Below are 25,574 nucleotides of genomic sequence, written 5' to 3' on the forward strand. Positions count from 1 at the left end.
GAATATATTGTCGATAAAGAGATCATTAAAGCATTTCAGACCCCTTCGATGCCACAAATTAAAAGCTGTGTCAAGCTTTGAGGGTGGGAAGCAGTGATTCGAGGCTACTGGGCTGGAAAGGCTCATATCCTGCAGATTAAAACGTTTTCTAAATTGAGAGTAGATTTTGAGCGAGTGGCTGACTACAGGGTTAGTATTGGTTATGTTCATTGATAAAGGCTGTGCTGCACCCATTAGGGCTGGTAAGGAAACAGAGCCACAAGAATGTGTCTCCAATTTCACCCAGGTAGGAATTTCCTGATCTATATGGTAATATGTCCAGTGTGACATGCAATACAAATTGGCAGCCCAGTAGTAATATGTTCATTTTTATAGAGTTTATACAGCCAGTCAGGGTCAGTGCAAGGGGTGACCACTACTGTAAAGAAGTTCGAACCTGGGTTTGCAGAGGTATGAAGTTTTCTTTGAAACGGTTTCCAAATTTACAGGTGATCTCTATTCCTAGATAAGTGAACTGTTGTCTCTCAATTGTAAATGTAATGTTACTACAATCCGCATCTAGGGCTTTGTTTACCGGAAATAGCTTAGTCTTATGTCAGTTAATTTCTTTAGCCTGAAAGGGGCCCAAATTTGCCAAATAGAGCCAGCGCCGCAGATAAGGAATTTGTTTGGTCCGAGACATACAGCAAGAGGTCGTCAGCATATAGAGACTTTATGTTCTACGCCGCCCCTATGGATGCAAACAATGCTGGTATTATCTCTGAGTGCAATTGCAAGCGGCTCTATAGCCATATTGAAAAGAATTGGACTCAGTGGGCAGCCTTGAGTTGTTCCACGGCCTAGTATAAAAGGTTGGGTAGTGATTCCATTAGTCTGAACCGAATGAGTGGGGGCAGCATAGAGCAGCTTGACCCAGCCTACAAACATAGGGCCAAAGCCAAACTTATCCAAAACTAAAAACAAATATCTCAATTCGACACGATTGAACGCCTTCTCAGCGTCAATAGAAACGATACACACTGGGGTTTGGTCGTGAGAGGGCATATATAGCACTAGACTAGACGGGATGTACCCAAAAAGTGAATGTAAGGAGCATTTATGGGTACAAGTCGGGGACCGGCCTACTTTACATATTTCAAGGGTGCTGAATCCAAAACAAACGGTACCCAAGCGGAATTTTGAGTTTTTTTACCTTCTAATTTGCATATCAAAATGGCCGCCAAACTGCCTGTCTTGCTCAGTCGTTGGACCATTTTCCCCAAGTTTTTTTTGTAAGTAGGCATTCAAAGATGATGAATTGAGTGTCTAGATCTATAGTCTAGGGTCAGAGCAAGGATATAGTGGAGGCTCAGTGCCTTTTTTATGTATACATATATATACAAAATACCAACTTTTAAGGTGAAATTAAGCATTATTTGTGTAATTTTTTAAGGCCAACATAAATATTCAGTCAATATCACTCTTAAATGTTCCCAGTGTATATATGATACGTGATGTATTCCATATTACATAATAACTAAGAAAAACACCATTGCAAGTTGTCTGAGAATTCATTTTTTTATGCAAACAAAGCATAATGCTCTTAATTCAAACATCTAAAAACCCATGTGAATAGGGAAAAAAAACATGAAACTTCCCTTGAACAGTTCTACAGATAACATCTTGTTTCTGTATATTTTCTTTCATGTTTCTAGCTGAATTGCTTTGCTTTCATCTGTCTTCTGTAAGTTCCATAGGTCACTTGTTTTGGTAAATTGTTTTTATACCTTTTTAGTTTGCTTGTGTGCCATTTGTCTTTGGAATTTCATTTTGATTAGTATTTCTTTCTGCAGTCCTTTTCCAAGTTCTTTGGTTACCCATTGCCTTGGTATGCTTGAGGACTACAACTCCACATTTAAACAAGGACATTGGTCATCACTCTGACATGTACACATTGCAGTGCATAACAGCCCCGATTTTCGGCATTTGCACTGGCGTGTTGTGTATTATTTTTTACAGGCACACCTGATCATTTCCAGGCAACTTTTAGGTATTGGGTTCTGTGACATAAGAATGGGCTGTAGTCCTGAATCACCATCTTTCCATCCCATGTCCAAGGGTGAAGGAAGCTCAGGTGTGGCATAGCGAGCATTTCTCGAAACCATTGCCTGGTAGTGTACTCTCAGCAGATGGAAGTGGAGCGCATCGCTTGTAGGCGGCATTGCTTCTGGTTTACTTGTCCTGGAGAAAAGTATATGCCTTGCTGCATCAACAGTCTGTTTAATGCACGTCATATATTCTGCAGACAAAAGCCTCTGAAGATCTTTGAGTCTCCTCCGTGAGATCACCAATTCCGAGGTTGCTGAGCATTTGATGGTGCATTTTCCACATTTTCCATGATGTACTTTTGGTGTGACTTGCAATGTATGATGTGGTATCACAACCAGTTAGTGCATGAAATGCTACAAGGCTTGGTGCTGAATCCTTTGGAAGTTTGTTAAAAACAGCATCATTTGGTATTGTGGCTTCCTTGTGGTACCAGACAACAGCCAGAGTTTTTTACATGCTACGTGTGGGAAATGGGAAACGAGAATCACAAGTACATCAGTGTCTCTAGATGACACGACTACTGTGTCTGACTGGCAGTGCACTGCATGTAATACCAATCGGGTATCTGCCTCTTCGTGTGTGGCTCTCAGATGAGTCAGGTTGGTTGTTGCTTTTGATGACCTAACCTCCGTCTCTTCGTCTCTGAACCCACCAGCAACTACTATCTCTTTAACATCCGGTGCCTGAGCACCTGAGCTGAGCTGGCAAGATCAGCTTTGTTGTCAGGGAGGGACAGGAAATTGGTCCAGTTTTTTGGAAGAGGCACATCACGATCCTCAACAAGTCGTCTGATTGGTTGAGCTGCTTTTGTGCATCGTGTACTGGTAGCACCCTTGATGGCCTCTTCTCTGTATCTGTCAAACACAACGTCTATCCTTTTATAGTAACATCCTGCTTTCAACACTGCTCTGACAAATGTGTCGGTCAGATCCCCAAATGTTACTGCTTTGTCTGGCTTTCCAAGGGCAACCACAAGTGCCTGTCCATCTATGATGAGACAAGATGACATGTCGGGAAGTTCAATAGCCTCAGGACAGACTATGTCTTCAGTTAACTTATTTACTAATACAGACTTGTTTCCAGTGCGAAGTGTCCCATTCATATCAGCAAGGGATATGGGAACTGGCAGAAGCTCGTGTTTTAGGACAGGTGGTTAGTCAACTGGACGACCTGCTCTCATAGGCCGTAACAAGGCGTTTGAGAATGTTTCGGTCAGCCTTTATGACAGTTCTGTTGTCTTTGATTTTAGGATTTTTGGCCACTTCATACAGAGATGCAAATGTTTTAGCTTTGCTCTTATGTAGGGTTGCATGGATTGGGACCTCTGGTTTATCTTTGTCCTCAGGAACAATCATCCTTTTCTCAATGAATGAATTCACTTTTGCTTGTGCTAGGTCTTTGGCAGAAAGTAATGAGCTTTGGATAGCCTCTGTGGCAACGTTTCGTGGCGAGATTTTGCAATGAGCCTGAGGAGACAGAATCGAACACCTTGAACCCATTGAAGACTAAAACCAATGCCATTTCGTCTCTGTTGTCTCTCTTTTCACGGGATTTGGTAGCTTCATTGTGGACGTAGGTTTTCTCAGATGTGTTGCTGAACATCAAATGTGTCTCTTCTGCTACATGGGACCTCATGTTGTAGGAGAGTGTCCATCTGGAAAGGGCTGAAGGTGTTTTAGTAATGCCAATGATCCCCCCTCCTTTTTTCCCTGTTCCGTTGATCCACTCCATTGCTTGGTCTGGATCGACCTGGTTGAATCGTTGAACGGACCGCTTCACAACAAAGTTGCCTCTTTGGAACTCAGATAGTACAGGTTTTGGGAGTTGGTGCATCTCAGCAATATACACTGGCCCCCATCTTGCATAGTTCAGGTGGTCATATCGCATGAAGTACGGCAACATCCAGCTGAAGGAGTGAAGATGAAGCTCCCAGAGTCCATCACGCTGAGCTCGTGTAAACTGCAACAGTGTTGAGACCATATCCATGTAGTTCCACCAGAAGACAAAGTTGACATCTTCAGATTTACTTGCGATGAAATCTTTGAGGAGACTGTCAAACTGTTCCTGCATCAGATATGTTATCAACTGAGGAATCATTTCAGGATTTTCATCAGCAGCCATAGCAGAGATCTCATCATGGCATTCCTTGTTTGATTCTGCAGCAAACACAAGGAATGTTGGAAACAAAAGCTGCCATAGGGCCTGCAAGGTCAGTTTGTGAGCTCTCATACCCTTGTTGTATGCTTTCCGTGACATGACAAGCATGACAGCACCCTCCCCCAGTAATCCACTCTCCAACCACACTTCAGCTAGACCAGACCCAGCCATGTGATCTCCAATAGTCTTTAGGAAGTTCATTGCAATATGAAGTCCACCAAGCCGAGGGATTAACTTGCCCTGATATTCTTCAACACACCACTTCAGTTCCATGAGCTTGCAGTAAAGAGCTTGGTCCACTGTTATGACTGTATGCTCCTGGCCACAATGTGATGATATTGCCATGCACCTCTTCACAACTGTATTGAGCGTATCATACTCATGAGCTGGAGCAAGGACTATTGGCAAATATCCTACTGCTGTCTGCTCTGGTTCCTTTGACGAGACTGACTGATTGAAAACCGTCCAAGAAGGTTTGGGTTCAGAATCCTGACGTCGCTGGAAGAAAGCCATGTAGGCCAACATGAATGTTTCATAACTGGTATGGCCCTTTGAGGATATACCACCTCTGTTGACACATGTACTTTTGATAATTCCTCCCCCCAAATCTAGCCCTGTCACAGCAGTCACTCCCCAGCATCCATTGCCCTATGATAGCTTGTTAGCTAGCTAGCTAGCTAGAAAGTAGGGGGATTTATGCTGCCACAGGGCTATGTTTGGGTTGGAATTATAAGAAATAAACTTGTATCAACAGAGGTGGTCATCTTTACGGCACAACTGGAAGAAAAAAAAACTAGCTAGCTGTTTGTTTCCCCTCCAAAACTGTTAGCTAACCGTTAGCTAGTTTTCCCCCAGTTGCTAGCCATCTCAATATCATTGAAATACACAATTTTGACCCACTATGGTTGAAAAAGTATCATTTTGGATAAATAGGGTTAACAAGCTCAATCAATAACTAAGGAATATTGACATTTTTTGTCTAAATAAATCAAAAAACAGGAAACTTACCAAAGCGTGTGAAACTGTTACGATCCTCTTTGCTGTTAATTCACCTCAGGCAAAGGGTCCTCAGCGATGGGACTGACCATGCTATGTACTGATCTAAATATTCAACTTGGTACGTTTCATGGTGGTCTCTTTTTGAATATTTTTCCCTATTCACCTGGGGTTTTCCCGTCTTAGAATTTAGAGAACAAATGCTTAATTTGCAAAAAAAAAAAAAAAACATGAAATCCCAGACAATTTGCAATGGATTGTTTTCTTTGTTATCATATAATATGGTGTACATCATATGTCATATCAACAGGGAAAATTTCAGAGTAACTTTTATCTAATATTTATGTCAGCCTTAAAAAATGACACACATAATACTTAATTTCACCTTAAAAGTTGGTATTTTGCATATATATATATATATATATATATATATATATATATATATATATATATATACATACATACATAAAGGCACTGAGCCTCCACTATATCCTTGTTTGACCCTTGACTATCGATCTAGAAACTTAATTTCCTAATCTTGATTGCCGACTTACAAAAACAAATAGGAGGAAATGGTCCAATAACTGTGCAAGATGGGCAATTTGGCGGCCATTTTAATATGCAAATTAGAAGGTAAAAAACTCAAAATTTCACTCGGGTACCGTTTTTTTTGGACTCAGCACCCTTGAAATATGTAAGGTAGGCCGGTTCCCGACTTGTACCCATAAATGCTCCTTACTTCTTATAAAAGGCCTTTTTTCTGAAATCCGTCTAGACTACACATCCAGTAGGCGTCGGACATTGAAGAACGAATAGCGGTTTTTGATAAAACCTGTTTGATCAGTGGATATTATGTGAGGAAGGGCTTCGTCCAGTCTGAGGGCTAGGACCTTCGCCAAGATTTTAGCATTAGTGTTGAGCAGCGAGATAGGACAATAAGATGCAGGGTCGGCGGGGTTGTTCCCTTTCTCTGCAATGAACGTTATGAATGCTTCTGTCAGCGATGGTGGAAGTGAACCACGTTGGTGGTAGAGCAGCTAAAGTTTTTTAGGGGGTGCTGTTGAGCCATTAGGCCACGCCCATTAATGCAAACCATTAAATATAACATTTTTCGCCAGGCCTGGCTTACGTGCAAAATTTGGTGACTTTTGGGGCACGTTTAGGGGGGCAAGAAGGCCCTCATTTCTTTGTAAAAATAAAAACGAGGGGAAAAAAAACTAACAAGAAAAATTCCTACAGATACAATAGGGCTTTCGCACTGTCAGTGCTCGGGGCCTAATTACAAAAGAAACAGCTACAGAACATTGATATGGAGGTATTCAAGCTTGAGGTGTCATTCAGAAATAATAATGATCAGATTTTACGCAACATACTCAAGTTCAAACATGAATACAACACCATATTTTTCCATGCTTAACACATACTTTACTCGAATATTAGCCACTAGGCTCAACAAATGCATAGCTACTGTTATCCACCCAGATCAGACAGGTTTCATCCCCAACAGGTTTTTGTTTTTCATTGTATGGAGAGTCATGAATTTAATGTCATAAATTCCCCACATCATCAAAGCAAGCTTTGGTTTATCTCAATGCCGAAAAAGCTTTCAACCAAGTTGACTAAGGGTACCTTTTAAAAGTCTTGGAGAAATTTGTTCTGGGTGACTATTTTGTCTTTTGGGTTCATCTTATATACAACTTGCCAACACCACTGTTATGACTAATCAAGATAAATATCGCTCCTTCCTGCTTTTTAAAGGCACCAGGCTGTGATGCCCGTTATCAGGATTCCTCGTTGCGCTTTCCATCGTGCTGATGGTAATCAGTATAAGGGCACAGGACTTTACTTAAATCAATTAGGCTGGGAGGGATGGATCACAAGATTTACGTGGACGATATCATACTTTTCAGAACCTAAACATTCTACCCCACACCTTCTTCAGCTTGTCATATCCTTAAGTGTGGTTTCTGGGTACACCATCCATTGGCATCTTGCAAAGTTTTCCTTCATCAGTGGCAGCTCAGACACTCTTTGACTAAAAGAGAACTACTCTTTTAGTAGGGGGCTTTGATCCTGCTGTGATTAACAACTTACCACCTGAGGCAAGATCGGACAGTTTGTGAGCTTTGGCTTTGGCTTAGGCTCAGGCTGATCCTCAGGAGCACACACTGGGACTGCTGTGGAACTGCAAGACTGACCGTTAGTACATTTAACATTGCGTTACATGTAGTAACTCTTTTGTGTGATCCATTAGATTACGTGATCTCCTTCTTACAGCTTGGAATTCTTTGGAAAAGGTGCTTTGTTATCTCCCTCAAATGACAATCCCACGCTGCTATACCTCCAAAAAGATGGACCGTCCTACCACCGTCCGAGGCACCCATATCTTTGTTGATGCGTCTGAACAAGCATATAGTGTTGTTGCATATGTCAGATCTAAGGATGTCAAAGGTCACATCAAGCTTAGTTTCATTCTTGCTTGCTCACACGTTTCACCCAAGCAACAGCTATCGGATTCGGTACCCAGACTGGTTTTACATGCTCCACTAACTGGTGCCTAATCAGGACAGATTTCACTTTACCAGTCTGAACTATTACACTTTGGACTGACTCTACCACTGTGTTCCACTGGTTTCAATCAGGATATTGTTGCTTCAAAGTCTTTGTAGGAGCAAGAGTATCTGAAATCAAAAGCCTCAAAGTCAGTCAAGATTAGAGACGCATAAATTCAGAAAATAATCGTGCTGATGATGTTACAAGAGGCTTATTCCCGTCAGATATTTTCCTCCCAAACAGATGCCCCAGCATTTTTCTGCAAACTTCCAGATACTTGGCCTAAACCTTGAAACTGTTGTATCTGTTGATGACCAAATTGAATTGAAACAATCTTTCTGTTACAGTGTTAACATTGCTGTTATTGTGCCAAATCCTTACAGTTTCAAAACTTATCAATAATTACTGGATGCCACTGCCCAGTCTCTTTCAAGACAGACCACTGTAAATCCCTCTGCAGCTGAATTTCTGAGTGCTGAACAAGAAATCCTCTAAAAAGGCACAAAACGATAGCTTTTGGGAGGACATAGCCTGTCTCAAATCACACAAATCACTTCCAACACACAATCGCTTACTCTGTTTAGCCCAAACTTCTGTACTATATCCAATTGTACTGGATCCTACTCACAAGGTGACACAATTAATTTTTAAAGATTATGACAAGATTGTGTCAAGATTGTTTAGAAAGGATCTTTGCTTAAATAAGAACATCATTTTGGATCTTGAGGGGCGCAAGGCCGTACATAGACATCAGCAGAATTGTGTTTCATGTCAAAAATGGAGAGCTTGTGCCTGAGGGTTCAGCCAGTGGGTCAGCACAGCCCTTTCATTAGGTAAGAAAAAGACGACACGAGGAAAGAAGGGGAGAAAAAAGCATCTCCCACACTATGTCCTGTCAGAGGACACAGTGTGATATTACAAAAAACACCTTAGGAGAAAAATTAAATGCGCTCAGATAACTTTGTATCCAATAAAAAAGTCTACATTGACCCGTACTCTGTTCATTAACAACTACAAGATTACTCCACACTAGTGTTTTCAAATAACTGACTGAAAGAATTTCTTTAATTCCTCATACATTTGCATAACTCCCAATAAACTTTTTTTATTGCACAGTTTATATTCAGTCGCCAAATGTTCATTTGTGAGCTATTTGGATCTTTTAGGGACTTTAAACTTTCAATTTTATCAATGAATTTCATAATTTTAATGCACAATGAATTTAATTTATTTGTGTTTTTAAATAAGTTAATTGAGCTGAAAGAGTGAATGAAATCATATTTGACATAAGACCACAGGACTTCATGCTACTTGTCATTTATGTTCATTGAAAGTAGCAACAAATAAAATCAGGTTCCTGAAATGTTTCTTCTTCCGGCTCACGGCGAAGGCGGACACTTTTCTGCTCCCTCTCCCTCCCTATCTGCACTGCTGCTTTTTGTCTTGTCTTTTAGAGCCTCTCTTTTTCACATCCTCCGAAACTCTACAACAGGGGTCCTCAACCCTGGTCCTCGAGGGCCGGTGTCCCTGCAGGTTTTAGATGTTTCCCTGCTTCATTGCACCGTGATAAAAGTACCTGTGTCATCAACAGAATTGTGCAGCCCTGGATGAAAAGCTGATGACGATGATTAATTAGAATCAGGTGTGTTAAAGCCGGGAAACATCTAAAACATGCAGGACACCGGCCCTCGAGGACCAGGGTTGAGGACCCCTGCTCTACAATCATGGAATTGGTTAACTGGTCTCTCAGCACAATTGACCAAATTTTTGTGACGACAAGTCAGGGGACAAGGTAGCCCTCCTGCCCCGACGGGACTTTTTTCGCCGGATACGTGATGGACTCTTGGAAACATTGGAAGATCATGTGCCTGTCTATCCTGTTGGTCGAGGATGTTGAATATACCTTCATAATTGGATTAATGACATCTGTGGACCTGTATCAGAACTGTACCGAGCCATCTGATAACATCAAGGACAATGGCTGAGGAGTAGCTCTGGGGCCAAGTTCACAGACATACCGCTCTCTCTCACACACTTACTGATAACCACACCCCCCTCATCTTCAACACCTTCCCTGGCTCCCCTCTTATCAGCCCCCCTGACACGGCTTCTGAGTTCGAGCGCCACGAAGGCTGCGGCCCTCACTTGGATGAACTGTGCGTCATCCTTCCTCCAAGAAATATGCGTCTGTACAAATGGTGCCATCGGTGTGAACCGGAGTAAAGTTCTCTCGTCTGACTTGGCAATAAAGCCTTTTCTGATTCTGATGTTATTGTCTTGTGTTGCTTGTTTTAATGCTTGTTTATAACCCAAATTGTTCCTTTTTATGACATCCCTATCTTGATGAGGACTTGTTTTTGACATCACATTTGTCAGGTAATAAAACTCAGTTTTCACATCAAGTTCTGAAGTCAAAACTGTTTTAAAGACAAAATTTCTAATGAAAGTTTGAGATCAGTCATCTCAAGTGGCTTCGGTAGCAGTTGATGAATGTGTTCTAAGGGTTTTTGTTTCAGCAGCTGTCACCACTAACACTTTTGTTCTGACCTACCGAGATGTATTTATTTGAACGTTTTTGTCTGTAAAGAACTAGTTGTGACAGGACATGGTTAATATGACCCCTAGAAAATAAGAATTCATTGTTTCACTGTAAACACCATGATAGAAAGCTTAAATACAACTGAAAAAACAGTTCAACCGACAACAGGATCTAAGTCTCTTTGTTTCTTCACAGAAACGTAAAGGCAAAGAGAGGCCCAAAGGTTACCCCTGTGATCAGTGTGAGGAAGTCCTCGCCACTTCATCAACCTTGAAGAGACATAAGAAGATTCACACTGGAGAGAAGCCGTACGGATGTGATCAGTGTGGGGCAGCTTTTGGCAGAGCAGATCATTTAAGAACTCACCAACGTGTTCACACTGGAGAGAAGCCATACAGATGTGATCAGTGTGGGGAAGCTTTTATTAAATCAGGTGCTTTAAGATGTCACCAACGTATTCACACTGGAGAGAAACCACACAGATGTGATCAGTGTGGGGCAGCGTTTACTGCATTGGGTACTTTAAGAACTCACCAACGTGTTCACAGTGGAGAGAAGCCATACAGATGTGATCAGTGTGGGGAAGCTTTTACTCAATCAAGTAATTTAAGAAGTCACCAACATATTCACACGGGAGAGAAGCCATACGATTGTGATCAGTGTGGGGCAGCTTTTGCCAGAGCAGATTATTTAAGAACTCACCAACGTGTTCACAGTGGAGAGAAGCCGTACAGATGTGATCAGTGTGGGGAAGCTTTTACTCAATCAAGTCATTTAAGAAGTCACCAACATATTCACACGGGAGAGAAGCCATACGGTTGTGATCAGTGTGGGGCAGCTTTTGCCAGAGCAGATCATTTAAGAAGTCACCAACGTGTTCACACTGGAGAGAAGCCATACAGATGTGATCAGTGTGGGGAAGCTTTTACTGAATCTGGTACTTTAAGAAGACACCAACGTATTCACACTGGAGAGAAGCCGTACAGATGTGATCAGTGTGAGGCAGCTTTTACCACATCAGATGTTTTAACAAAGCACCTTCGTGTTCACAGTGGAGAGAAGCCGTACAGATGTGATCAGTGTGGGGCAGCTTTTACTGCATTGGGTACTTTAAGAAATCACCAACGTATTCACACTGGAGAGAAGCCGTACAGATGTGATCAGTGTGGGGCAGCTTTTACTGAATCGGGTACTTTAAGAACTCACCAACGTGTTCACACTGGAGAGAAGCCGTACAGATGTGATCAGTGTGAGGCAGCTTTTACTGAATCGAGTCATTTAAGAAGGCACCAACGTCTCCACAGTGGAGAGAAGCCGTACATATGTGATCAGTGTGGGGCAGCTTTTGCCAGGTCAGATAGTTTAAGAAGTCACAATTGTTTTTACATTGGATAAATGTGTGTATGATGAGCAGGGCCGTTCCTGACCCATTTGGCACCCTAGGCAAAATATTTGCTGGCGCCCCCACCCCGTTCCCGTCCTGTCCCGTCCCGTCCACTACCACCACACACACACACACACAACAAACACACAGAAACGGAATGGCAATTTGTTTAGGATGTATTAAATAATTAAATATATAATATGTAATAAATAAGTAATACAACAACTCAGTGTAGCAATAAAATAAACAAGTGCAAACACAAACAAAATTTCAAATAGTAAAATAGGTCAAGTAAAAGGTATTGCACACAAATAATAACAACTACTACCAATAATAACTGTATACAAAATAGCCTGTAAAAACCTCAAATTAGGCCACAACATCTTACAATAACAATTTTAACAATAACAGCAGCATTATGCAAATGATTCTAGGTGTGTTAAGTTCAATAGAGGGCCCTCATTGCTCATCTCATTTCTAGAGCCTTACTCACCTTGCCTTCATGGCAGCAAAAGCATCTATTGCAGCATCATAAGACGGCTGTTTTGAGACCTTTTGATTAATGATAGGTAGTCCACTGAGACGTTCTTGCCCCATGGTAGATCTAAGATAGGTCTTTATCAGTTTAAGCTTTGAAAAGCTCCTTTCTGAAGCTGCCACTGTGACAGCCTGAGTGGCAGAGACTCTGAGTGCTACCCACATATTTGGGTATATCTCGGTGAGCTTCTTATCACGTAAGAAGGTCAATAGTTCCATGTTTGTCATATTTGTTGAGGGAAGTTGTGGAAAACTTTCCAACTCCATAGCAAGTTCAGTCCCATCAACATCTTGCTGTCCATTGTGGGTAAGAGCACTGCTCAGGCTTTGGCAGTGGTCAAGCAGCTCTTCCTTTGCCATTTTTTGGAAGTTGAGTAGCACTCCAAACTTCTCATGCACCTTCCCCAGGCTCTGAAGCCTCTCATCCAGTGAGGACAGGGTTGTATCCACAACCACATTGAAAAAGGTTGTTTCCATTTTGCGAAGTGAATCACCGATGGGCTCATCTGGGGACTCATAACTGAAGAGCCTTTTTGTTTTTCTCAACCGCTTTCCTTTGAGAGTAGCATCCACATTCATCTCGTCATACATCTCCGTTGCAGTTGCTTCTGCATCCGAAAACCCAGTTTTTCTGTAGCTGGTGAGGGAATCTCTGGTTTTGTCCAGTAGGTTGACAGCCACATCTAGCTGCATGGAGGGAGACTGCAGAAGTTTGCTCACATGCTGGATCTTGCTGAGGATGTCATGCCAAACAACTGTGCAGATACAAAACCGGTAGGAGCCAACCTCCTCAGCCAAAGACTGGGATTAAATTTTCACCACAGGGTCTGTAGCTGTTTCCCTGACCTCTAGAAGAGCATCTCTCACCTTCCCAGCTTGATACCTCACTGCCTCCACACTCTTTAGTCTGCTTTCCCACCTTGTCTATGACCATGATTTCAGGGTGATTTTGACGTGTCTCAAGAGGATATCCCATCTGTGGGTAGAGGCTGAGAATATTGTGTATATTTTGAACAAATATCCAAAGTAGCCAACAGCACAGAGCGGGTGGAAGGAGCGTTTCAACGGCCACCATTCGACTGAAAGTAGTAACGGTGGCGGAAGAAATGAAAATTTAACATTTTCATGGAGGTCCGTCTTGGTGCTTTCATGAAACGGTGCCAGCGCAGCAGCAGCGTCCAGCGGATTATATGGAAAAGATGGCGAGCTTTCGCTCATTCTGCAGCCGACACATCACCGACAAACGCATCCAGCCCAGCCACATCACCAACATGGACGAGGTGCCGCTCACGTTCGACATCCCGGTGAATCACACGGTGGAGAGGACGGGGACCAGCACGGTGGGGATCCGCACAACGGGGTATGAAAATTCCTCAATTTACTGTTGTGCTTGGCTGCCACGCTGATGGACAGAAACTGCAGCATATGGTGATTTTTAAAAGAAAAACTTTGCCTAAAGAGACTTTTCCAGCCGGAGTCATTATAAAGGCAAATGAAAAGGGCTGGATGGATGAAGGGATGATGATGAGTGGCTGAGGCAGGTCTATGTTCGGCGACCCGGTGTTTTTTTTCACACATCATGCGTGGGCTAACGTGTCTGCTGGGACTGTTGTTCGGGCATTTGCAAAAGCCGGCATTTCTGAGGGGCCGCACGGCACATAAAGTGACTCTGACACCGAGGAAATTCGGACTGGCACAGCTGAATTAGCGGAGCTCTTTAATGCTGAAACAGAGGATGAGGACTTTGAAGGGTTTGATTAATGTAAAAACTGAAATAAAATACAATTAAACTAAGTTTTGCTCCCGCTCTATTTTTAAATAAGCACACATGTGTGCTTGTGTGTGTGTTCTGCAGCTTGCGTGTGTTTTGCGGTGCGTGTGTGTGTGTGTTTTGCGGCGCGCATGTGTGCAGCTCCGTGGCTGTAGACCGCGCCTGCGCTGTATGTGTGTTTTAAATCCAAAAATGACACGCAAAACTGAGGGTTGGGAGTTGAACCCAGGATCTCCTGTTTACAAGACAGGCGCTTTGACCACTAAGCCACAAGGCCATCAGTTGAACAATCAGGTACGTAAAGACATATAGTGGGACACTTTGCACTAGCAAGCATAGCAACCTGATAACCGCCATATATAATGGAATTTGGTTCCTCCGGATAAAGCGGGTATGGATAATGGATGGATGGATAGACTGTTATGTTCATTTCAATACATTTATTAAAATCCCTTTCCATCCCTTATGTCATTTCATCAATGAATGTGGTTTTACTGCTATTTCAACATTTAAGATAAGATAATCCTTTAGTCCTGCCATGCACTCATGCTAATCAGCCTATCCAGCCCGGTTTGACCCCCAGCCTGCAGAGAGTGGGCCAAGCCTTTTGTGCCCCGTACAGGCCCTTGCTGCTTATGTTGATGCTACGGCGCCTGTGTGACGGTCGGAGCAGCTTTTTATCTGCCATGGTGGCCCTAACCGAGATCGTGCTGTTTCTAGACAGCGCCTGTCCCACTGGGTGGTGGACGCCATCAAACAGGCCTACAGGGTCAGTGAGCGGCCCTGGCCAATGGGAGTGAGGTGCCACTCGACCAGAAGCAGCTTCCTGGGCTGCCCTGAAGGGGGCGGGGCCTCTGGAGGACATCTGCACCGCGGCTTCGCGGACTGACACATTCTCCAGTTTCTACCGGATCAACGTCGCCACTCCCCAACCGTTGGGCGTGGTTCTGCTCCCAGGTTCTTCTGCCCCTGGTCAGTGAGGCAGGTGACCGGGATTCTTCGTGACGTTGTTGGTATTTGTTTGGTATTTTGCCTGGTGGTCATTAAAGGGGACCTGTTATGAAAAACACGTTTTTTCTTGCTTTAACATATATAAAGTATACCGTCGTGAGTCACGACGGGAGCAGAATCCATAGGCCGGCCCCCTCTGCTGAAACCACGCCCACAACTAACTCCGCCGGCTGGAGCGTCCGCCGTTGTTTGGAAGCAGTGAATCGTGTGGCTGTTTCAACGAGGGACAGTAATAATGAGGTTTTGCATCGACATTTACCCTCATAAAAGGATCAGTACCAACAGCACGGACCCGGCAACTCAGGTGTTGTGTTGTGGGCCCTGTGGCTTAGTTGGTCAAAGCACCTGTCTAGTAAACAGGAGATCCTGGGTTCAAATCCCAGCAGAGCCTCAAAATTCAAATGTCTTGAGATGAGATGAGAGAGTAGCTAAACCAAAGTGTCCTCTAAAAAGTGAATCAGATCTAACTATCTGAAGGTTAGCATTAGCATACCAAACAGAGGAGAAGGGGAAATATTTAACCAACCATGTGGAAGACCAGACATTGGATACATTTTTCCACAAAGTCTGTGTTTTTTATCATTACAGGAGTGTATATATTTGTATATATTTAATTTATTTGATGAATTGTCTCTTTGTAGGCCATGGTCTCTGCAGGGTCTCATATGTAGAGATCTTTATGATTGTTCAGATGCTGCTGTGGTAAGTTTGTTCATTCAGTTGTTCAGTGGAACAGGTTTGTGTACTAAATATCTCACAGTGAGGTGGAATAAATAAATAAGGTGGGTTCATTCAACTGATACTTCAGTCATTCTAAAATGTGTGAATGAGTTTTAAAGAGACCTACCACCACCGACGTAGACACAACACCTGGGCCTTAAAGCTCAAATGAAGGTTCCCATGTTCACATAGGACTGTGGCCCAACACACCTATGGAAACATTTACCGGTAAAATCATTAGTATTATTGATACCTGTACTGGTCTGGAGTGAACCCAATCGCAGCACAAATGAAGCAGGTTGTTGTATTTAAACAGTGTTTATTTGGAGGTTATAGCAGGTCAGAGCAGCAGCAGGGACTGGATCCAGAGTTGGATCAGTTCCTAGAGGATGTTAGCTGGTGTCGTGCAACAAAGGGAGTGCTGGTTCAGTTATTACAGAGTTATTCATAATTGTCTTGCAATTGTTTTTAATAAGGAAAATGACATATCAAATTGAATCATCAAAATGAAAAAATCCAAACGGGGCACAGGCAACTTATCAGGAAATAATAATAAACAGCACAATCAGTCTTAATGTAGCTGTTATTCTCTGCGTGCCAGACTGTTGCCAGGGTTGGTGCTATAGAATAAGAGTGAAGGAAGTCGTCACTACACACCTACAAAATACCTCTTTACTGCTATTAACATTGTGATGTTATTGTTTGGACACATGCAGGTCACTCAGATTCAAGGTCTGATGCTCTAAATCTGAGATACCAAGGTTTTGTATGAAAGCTTTGTTTCCGTCTCTCTCCATTTGTTGTTTTTATTTGATAGGTTGAGATGAGTCTTGAAAATGATCAGGTTGTTTCTTTACAGTCAGGAACTGTGGTCATCAGATAATCACCTGAACAGGGACTTGAACCCTGGACCCTCAGATTAAAAGTCTGATGCTCTTCCAGCTGAGCTACTCAGGTGACAGTCGGAACGTTTTCTTTCCTCTTTTCTTCATGTTTTTACAGATATAAGGCAATTCAGAGGTAGACTGTACCTTGTAAGGCAGTGTAAGGCAGTTTATTAGGAGGTGTGATCATGAAGAACCACTCTTCTGTTATTCAGCAGGCGGGCCATTAGAAGGCCGTCTGAATGATGGAGCGTGACATTGACAGACGGATCGGTGCAGCGTCCGCAGTTATGCGGTCGATGTACTGGACCGTCGTGGTGAAGAGGGAGCTGAGTCGAAAAGGCGAAGCTCTCGATTTACCGGTCAATCTACGCCCCTACCCTCACCTATGGTCATGAACTTTGGGTAGTGACCGAAAGGACAAGATCGCGGATACAAGCGGCCGAGATGAGTTTCCTCCGCAGGGTGGCTGGACGCTCCCTTAGAGATAGGGTGAGGAGTTCGGTCACCCGGGAGGAGCTCGGAGGAAGTGTCTGGGATGAGGGAAGTCTGGGCATCCCTGCTGAGGCTGCTGCCCCCGCGACCCGGTAACGGATAAAGCGGGAGAAGATGAGAGAGTGAAGATGAGAGATTATCAGATGTCCTCGTTAGTATAGTGGACAGTATCTCTGCCTGTCACGCAGAAGACCATGGTTCGATTCCCCGACAGGGAGAAAGCCTGTTTTGGATATGCATGACTGATACATATGAACAATGGTCAATAAGATACAAATCCACACACCATAGGCAGTTGTGCTTTTCCTGCTAAAAAATCTGTCATTGAGGAAGTTCTTCTAATACAAAACCGTGCTGTAAATCTTCCAGTGGATGATATGCTCTGTTCACTGAGAGGTCCTGATCCAGAAGTTCAGCCAGACAAGGACCTTTTTCATGTGAGACAAACATGATAGCCACTAAACTACAGAAACTGTGCAACAGGTTATTGATCATCATTCAGTTTCTATTTCTATTCCCCCTTAATGTTATAAAACACCATCTAGACAGGTATGATGTGACCGTGATTTTTTGTTTGCCGGATATGTGTTTTGTGGCTCGTTGGTCTAGTAGTATGATTCTTGCTTCGGGTGCGAGAGGTCCCGGGTTCAATTCCCGGACGAGCCCCAGAGATTTATGCAATTTGTGGTTTTTCTCTTCCAAGTAGCAAAGTTTCAAGACTGTAGTACAATGCTTTACCTGAAGACCAACATTGGCATCATGTGTGAATGCTGAAAACCTACATCTTGCTTCTCTTTCATGCCAAGAGGTCAGCCGGTAAGGCGTAGTCCGTAAACCCTTTCCCTTTTCTTTAATTGGGCTCATTTTTTGTTTTATTGCCCCAACCAATGTGCCTTTTTTAAATAATAAAATATTGTTTGTATTATTGAACTCTGTCCCCTATCTCCCTCCCTGAGTGAACGAACCTTCGTGTCCTTTTGTAGAGGTGATAATTGACCTTTAGTACGGGTCCTTGGGCCCAAATCAAAGGTGGTGTTGTCGGTAAACAGAAAAAGATCTTCAGATCCCAAACTTAAACAATAGTGAACGTGCCGCCACATAAAGATATATGTAACCTGTCTTCTTGCACATATATGTGTGAGACTATATGTCTAATTTAATGTCTGTCAAGTCAACAATTAGGACTCATTTCCCAAAAGAGTTTGAAGCCATGTACACATACATAAAGTCTGATTGTCCAAAACATATTCTTCCCCAACAAAAAGCATTACACTCATGAAGAACTCATGTTTCTTGGATTGACTGGGAATCAAACCCAGGTCAACTGCTTGGCAAGCAGCCATGTTGACTGCTATACCAACAACGCTGCAGGAAAGTACCTGAAACAGCTGAATGAGACGTCACAGTTTTCCAGCCACATGAGAAGGTGAGCAGTCACAAAGGAAAGGAAATCCTGGATTGCTCCAATTCATCCAAGATGAGCTGGTTTTCAACTTCAGAGTCCACTGATGAACTTATATGTTTGAAGAGAAGAACTGACACTTTGAAGAACTGACTAACACGTTCTTTGGTAGGTCTTTTTTATTTAAATTCATCATGTAAATGACACAATTGATCAAACATTACACTTGTCAGTTTAGATTAGCATGAAACTCTGGTGACATCAACAAGAAAGTATTTAAGTATTTAAGGTAGACTTTACCTTGTAAGGCAGTGTAAGGCAGTTTATTAGGAGGTGTGATCATGAAGAACCACTCTTCTGTTATTCAGCAGGCGGGCCATTAGAAGGCCGTCTATCAAGTTTGGTAAGATATAAAGACGTTCACAGTCACGATAGCCAGGAACCAAATCTGCAAAGTTTAAAGCAGAATTGAGCGGCACGTCCTGTCATGTTTAGGAGGAACAACCACTGAAAGTTCCTCCAGGACTTTTCAAAACCTCTGAAAGGACTTATATTTGAAAAAACGTGAAGAAAAGAGGAAAGAAAACACTGCAAATATGACCTGAGTAGCTCAGCTGGAAGAGCATCAGACTTTTAATCTGAGGGTCCAGGGTTCAAGTCCCTGTTCAGGTGGATTGTCGCTGGTTCAACTCCGGCTCGAAGGACTGCCATTATTTTTCGTCTTCCCAGAGCGGGACTCTATTTCATCACTGTACTCGGCTATGGCTTTGGCCACTGCCATCTACTTTGGTTGGGACATCTGAGTTGTTACACCACGTGTGTTTCCACATGTTACAATCAAAAATCGCTAGTGGCTAGCTCACAAAATTCTAATCTTTAATACTCTCCCAGTCACAACCTTGGTAGTGTACACGTTTCTTCTTCTGTGTCATTTATTTACTTGCTTTTTTCATTTGTCTCTGTGTATGACAGGGGCGGCACACCTCCATAAACTCTTCTTCCAACCTCACACTGTGTTCACTGACATGACTGCAGAAACCGAGCACATATCTAAAGTTGGGTACACATACCTTTACAAGCTGTGATCGTATAGTGGTGAGTACTCTGCGTTGTGGCCGCAGCAACCCCGGTTCGAATCAGGGTCACAGCACCCCTGTGGTAGCAAGAGAGCTTCTCAAATTTTTGGAAAAAGAAAGAAAATGTGCCATGGACACAACAAAATCCACTAGGGTGTTTGGATCAGATTTTCACACCATTCACACTTCAATTGATTGCGGTGGAGAGGGGGGGTGCTACGGCCCGGACACTTAGCCAAGGACAATGGACTCTGCCAGTGGTAAGGACCCGGCAAGCGGCGCATAAGGGAGACAATAATTCATTTAAAATGTTTCCTTTTCCCAGTTTCAGGCCTTGGTAGAAGAATACACAAGTCATGGAGCTGTCAACATGCATCCTCCTTCGATAGCTCAGTTGGTAGAGCGGAGGACTGTAGAACCAGTAAAACAGGTATCCTTAGGTCGCTGGTTCAACTCCGGCTCGAAGGACTGCCATTATTTTTCATCTTCCCAGAGCGGGACTCTATTTCATCACTGTACTCGGCTATGGCTTTGGCCACTGCCATCTACTTTGGTTGGGACATCTGAGTTGTTACACCACGTGTGTTTCCACATGTTACAATCAAAAAGGGCTAGTGGGGCAATGGATAACGCGTCTGAGTACGGATCAGAAGATTCTAGGTTCAACCCCTGGCTAGCTCAAAAAATCCTATTCTTTAATACTCTCCCAGTCACAGCCTTGGTAGTGTACACGGTTCTTCTTCTGTGTCATTTATTTACTTGCTTTTTTCATTTGTCTCTGTGTATGCCCGGAAATGTACACTTCAAAGGTGCCGCAGGATAGGCCGTCTTCCATAATGTTTCCAAAGCTACCACCCAAGCATCTTTATGTCAAACCATTCAAAAGTTATGGCAGAAAATAGGGACCAAATATGGACCAATCAGCTACTAGTATCACTTCCTGTTTAACATTGAAGTTTGACGCGGTGCCACGGCCACGTCATTTCATGAAAACTCACGAGTTTGATCACTTTTCATGGTTAACGTCTTTTGTGTCTCCTGAGCGAGTTTTATGTCGAACGGATGATCCTGCTAGGAGGAGTTCGTTAAAGTACGACACGTGAAAATGGCATAAATTGCGCCAGAATTACACGATTAATTCAAAATGGCCGACTTCCTGTTCGGTTTTGGCCATGGCGCCAAGAGACTTTTCTTTAAGTTGTGAAATGATACAGGTGTGTACTGATTTTCGTGCATATACGTCAAACCGTATTGTGGGGCTTAAGGCACAACGTTTTCTAGGGGGCGCTGTTGAGACATTCGGCCACGCCCATTAATGAAAACCATTAAATATCACATTTTTCGCCAGGCTTGGCTTGCATGCAAAATTTGGTGACTTTTGGGGCACATTTAGGGTGGCGAAAAGGCCCTCATTTCGTCGGAAAAATAAAAACAAGAAAAAAGCTGAGAAAAAAAAAATCCTACAGATACAATAGGGCCTTTGCACTGTAAGTGCTCGGGCCCTAATTTGAGATAAAAAGTCGAAATTATGACTTTTTATCTCATAATTTCAATTTTCTATCTCATAATTTCGACTTTTTATGTCATAATTATTACTTTCCGTGGGGATATTTTTATTTTTAAGGCTAAGTTTTCCTCTTATTTTTTTCTTTTACTGGCGGACATGGGCTTTTGATGTTTGTCTTATTTTTATTTTTCATTTTTTTGTGATGTCATGACCAAAAATAAACTGAACTGAACTGAACTGAACAGGTGTCTGCAGGATGCTGCTCTCTGATTGGTCCAGGTGTCTGCAGGACGCTGCTCTCTGATTGGTCCAGGTGTCTGCAGGATGCTGCTCTCTGATCGGTCCAGGTGTCTGCAGGATGCTGCTCTCTGATTGGTCCAGGTGTCTGCAGGATGCTGCTCTCTGATTGGTCCAGGTGTCTGCAGGATGCTGCTCTCTGATTGGTCCAGGTGTGGCCATCAGCAGGTACTTAAGCTCAGGTGTGTCTGTCCTTCTGCTTCTGTCTGGCTGCTTCCTCCACCAGGTCACGTCACCTCAGGTGAGGAACAGAAACGCTGTCTAGGTTCAGGTTCTGGTTTCATTTCATTCATGTATTTAAAAGGGACAACGCACATTAATTAACATGAACATTTGAGTCCATCATGTAAATGTGCCAGATTTAGCCGTACAGGCTAATTTACATCTGCAGGTTGACGGTATATATAAAAACATTGAAATAGAACACACTAAAACACTAGAGCACAGAGTACAAACAATTAGTAAAACCATGACATAACTCTGAATAATGACAAACATAAATGAAGAACAAGAGCAAACACATTAGCTCACACAAACGGGTAGTAAAAACAATAACCTGATTATACCAGATTATGACGGCATGTTTGATTATCAAGTAACCACTGTTTGGTGTTTTTAGAGAAGGAATAAAGAGATGTGATGTTAGTTCTATGGGTGTATCAATCAATCTATCAATCACTTTATTTGTCCCAAGGGGGTGATTATTTTTGCGACAGGAGAAGCACACAATGGTAAATATTCATAAAATATACCTAATAAATTACAATAAGTTACACATCATAGTACAGACCTAAGCTATAGTTAAGAGGGAAGGCTTTTTCACCCACTCCCTTTTCCTTCCGCCATTTAAAAGAACAATAGCGGAGGAAACAAAGTGTTTGTATCTGTTTGTCTTTGGAAAAGGGAGTGTAAGCAGTAACTGATGGTAGAAACTGAAACTGTTTATTAAGGGATGTGAGAATCGGACAACATGGAGTTCTTGATCAGCTGTTTGTTATAAAGTTCTTGTAAAGTTTGTTGAGCCGACCCAATGATTTTACTGCTCAGACCAGTGTTTCCAACCTCGGTCCTCAAGGCCCACTGTCCTGCATGTTTGAGATGTTTCCTGCTTCAGCACACCGTGATACAAGTACCTGTGTCATCAACAGAGCTGTGCAGGCCTTGATGACGAGCTAATTAGGAGCATTAGAATCAGGTGTGATGATGAAGGGAGACATCTAGAACATGCAGGACAGTGTTGCCTCGAGGACCAGGGTTGGGAAACACTGGCTTAGACTGACAACCTTATTGAGCAAGTTTCTGTCTTTGACTTTCAAAGATTGAAACCAACAAATGAAAGAAAAAGTGATAACAGATTCGATAAAAGAACAATAAAACATAGTCATCAGGGAAGAATCCACCTGGAATTTAGAGTTTTCGAAGACAAAAAAGGCGCTGCTGGCTCTTCTTTAGTGTTCCAGGTACGAGCTGCTCCATAGGAACATTTTTATTACTTTGACCCTCCTTTTGTTTATATCTTTGCTTTACATCTTATCTGTTAATTGATTTTTATATATATAAAACACACATATATACAGTATGTGAGTGTTTTTTAATTTAAATATACATGTATATGTGTTTTTTTTAAATTACATATATATTTAAGTGTGTGTGTGTGTGTGTTTAATAAAAAAAAACACACGTGCGTGTGTAAAAATGTATACGGAATATTCCTCAAGGATTTATACAATATTCAAGTGTTCAATCTAAAATAAATAAATATAAACTAACGTCGTGGTCGTTTCACCAAATGCCCTTTTTCTCTGCAGTTTCAATCCCCTCTGGTTGTTAGCGTTAGCATTAGCTCTGCTCGAGGAGTTTAGATTTGGTTTAATCAACTCATTGAGTGGACGGGCCAGACCATGAAGGATTTTATATACAAGTAAAATGTCTGCAAACTTCATCATATTTCCCCAGTTTAAAACAACATATTTAGTTAAAATATTACAATGATATAAATGTAACTTTTTCTCCTGATTTGTAACGCGGTCCTACCTGTCTGGACCAGCTGGTGAGACAGTCGTTCATGTGCGAGAGAATCGTGGTGTTGATGTAGAACTTTGCAGCCTCAGTTGTTCAGATTATTCCTTCTGGTTCTGGTTTGGTCTCAGGTGTCGCCGTGGCAACCTGGTTCTGGTTTGGTCTCAGGTGTCGCCGTGGCAACCTGGTTCTGGTTTGGTCTCAGGTGTCGCCGTGGCAACCTGGTTTTGGACCTGAGTTTAGTTGAACAGGGAACCTGCTTCTCTGTCTGGAGCCACCTGAGACGAGCCCCGGTGCATGCTGGGTAAAAACACCTGAATAGGGCTGCCACCTTTCAGGAATAGAAATAAGGGACGCCCCGATTTCAGCAGCGCAGGCGCAAAAAAGAGACATCCCCAAAACTTCTAAACCGCATAGAAATGTGTTTGTTTTATATGAAAAAACAAAATGCTTTGATTTCAAGTTTAAAATCCCTTAATAGCATTGAACAAGCATGACTGTACAGACTAGCAACTATGCTAGCAGCTGAACTAGCCTATGCTAGCAACTGAAACAGCCTATGCTAACAACTGAAATGGCCTATGCTAGCAACTGAACTGGCCTATGCTAGCAAATGAAATGGCCTATAATAGCCTATGCTAGCAACTGAACTAGCCTATGCTAGCAACTGAACTGGCCTATGCTAGCAACTGAAATGGCCTATAATAGCCTATGCTAGCAACTGAACTAGCCTATGCTAGCAACTGAACTGGCCTATGCTAGCAACTGAACTGGCCTATGCTAGCAACTGAAATGGCCTATAATAGCCTATGCTAGCAACTGAACTAGCCTATGCTAGCAACTGAACTAGCCTATGCTAGCAACTGAACTGGCCTATGCTAGCAACTGAAATGGCCTATAATAGCCTAAGCTAGCAACTGAAATGGCCTATGCTAGCAACTGAACTGGCCTATGCTAGCAACTGAACTGAAAAGAGGCCCGGCTAGCTGTGGTTGTGGCCCGGCTAGCTGCAGTTTATAGTTTATAGTTATATTTGGATCCGCATTAGCTGCAGCAAAACTGCAGCTATTCTTCCTGGGGTCCGACACATAATATACAATACAAGACAAATATTAAAAACAAACCTAAAGAGGTAGTAGAAGAAAAAGAAAAGAAACATAAAAAAAAGTAAATTCTACTACAAAAAATATATTCTAGATTTCTGTCAAATAAGACCACTGCTCCTTTTGACACTCACATTAAGGTTACAGTCATTCCGAAACATTTAGATGTAATGCATTTACAATACAAAAATTGGAGGCCCGGCTAGCTGCGGTTGAGGCCCAGCTAGCTAACGATAGCGTTAGCGGGTCTGCTAGCGTCTGACGGGTCTGCGTGATGATGTCATCAACATGCTTCCTGTTCAGGCTCAGAACGGTTCCAGCATGGAGGCAGGAAGTTAAACTCCTGAACAAATATCCATTTAAATGCAATATGAAAAGAAAGGAAAATAAAAAAAAGGGGATTCTTGTAAGGAATACAAAAAACAAGGCACTCTAAGAATTAAAAGGTGAATAACAAAATAAATTAAAGCAGGCAAGCAGCGATGAATGGGCCCTCGCACTCACGGCCACCGCCCCCCATAAGCATATCAGAAATGACACCACTTACGACTTCCTATGTCAAACCATTCAAAAGTTATGGCAGAGAAAAGGGACAACCAATCAGAAGAAGGGGCGGGGCTAATTTTCACCAATTATGGTCAAGGACTCAATACCGAGTCCCATGACACCACCCACGACTCTTTATGTCAAACCTTTCAAAAGTTATGGCAGAGAAGTATTCTAGTGGGCGCTGTTGAGCCGTTAGGCCACGCCCATTAATGCAAACCATGAAATATCAAATTTATCGACAGGCCTGGCTTGCATGCAAAATTTGGTGACTATCAAATATGGACCAATCAGATGAAGGGGGGGCTTGCCTTTTGGCGTCTAGCGTCGCCACGGTAACACTTTTGAAAGAGAAAAGTAATGCGCGTAGTCGCAGGATGGAGACGCACATTTTGATGTATAACACACCTGGGTGCACATTACGGTTCGGGCCGTATTAATTGCCGAAGGAATGGCATATATTGCTCCAAAATTACGCGATTAATTCAG

General features: G+C 42.6%; 1 protein-coding gene and 5 non-coding genes across 6 annotated transcripts in view; 5 read left to right on the forward strand and 1 right to left on the reverse strand.

The window, feature by feature from the left end:
• LOC133451751 (zinc finger protein 665-like) overlaps positions 1–11,835 on the forward strand; it is a 37,084-nt gene extending 25,249 nt beyond the window's left edge. The window contains exon 2 of the mRNA XM_061730892.1: positions 10,529–11,835. Within this exon, the coding sequence (XP_061586876.1) occupies positions 10,529–11,728 (1,200 nt within the window). The 3' untranslated portion in view covers positions 11,729–11,835. The remainder of the gene's footprint in view (positions 1–10,528) is intronic.
• Positions 11,836–15,353: 3,518 nt separating this feature from the next.
• Positions 15,354–15,427, forward strand: trnat-agu (transfer RNA threonine (anticodon AGU)). Its single transcript has one exon. It is a non-coding gene; the product is annotated as a tRNA-Thr (tRNA).
• A 1,213-nt stretch (positions 15,428–16,640) lies between these two features.
• On the reverse strand, positions 16,641–16,713 carry trnak-uuu (transfer RNA lysine (anticodon UUU)). Its single transcript has one exon. It is a non-coding gene; the product is annotated as a tRNA-Lys (tRNA).
• Positions 16,714–17,729: 1,016 nt separating this feature from the next.
• trnap-cgg (transfer RNA proline (anticodon CGG)) lies at positions 17,730–17,801 on the forward strand. Its single transcript has one exon. It is a non-coding gene; the product is annotated as a tRNA-Pro (tRNA).
• A 1,335-nt stretch (positions 17,802–19,136) lies between these two features.
• On the forward strand, positions 19,137–19,209 carry trnak-uuu (transfer RNA lysine (anticodon UUU)). The gene has a single exon. It is a non-coding gene; the product is annotated as a tRNA-Lys (tRNA).
• Positions 19,210–19,992: 783 nt separating this feature from the next.
• On the forward strand, positions 19,993–20,081 carry trnay-gua (transfer RNA tyrosine (anticodon GUA)). Its single transcript is given in 2 exon segments — positions 19,993–20,029; positions 20,046–20,081. It is a non-coding gene; the product is annotated as a tRNA-Tyr (tRNA).
• The last annotated feature ends 5,493 nt before the right edge of the window (positions 20,082–25,574 follow it).

This window comes from Cololabis saira, chromosome 10, assembly GCF_033807715.1.
Source record: "Cololabis saira isolate AMF1-May2022 chromosome 10, fColSai1.1, whole genome shotgun sequence".
Lineage (NCBI taxonomy): Eukaryota > Metazoa > Chordata > Actinopteri > Beloniformes > Belonidae > Cololabis > Cololabis saira.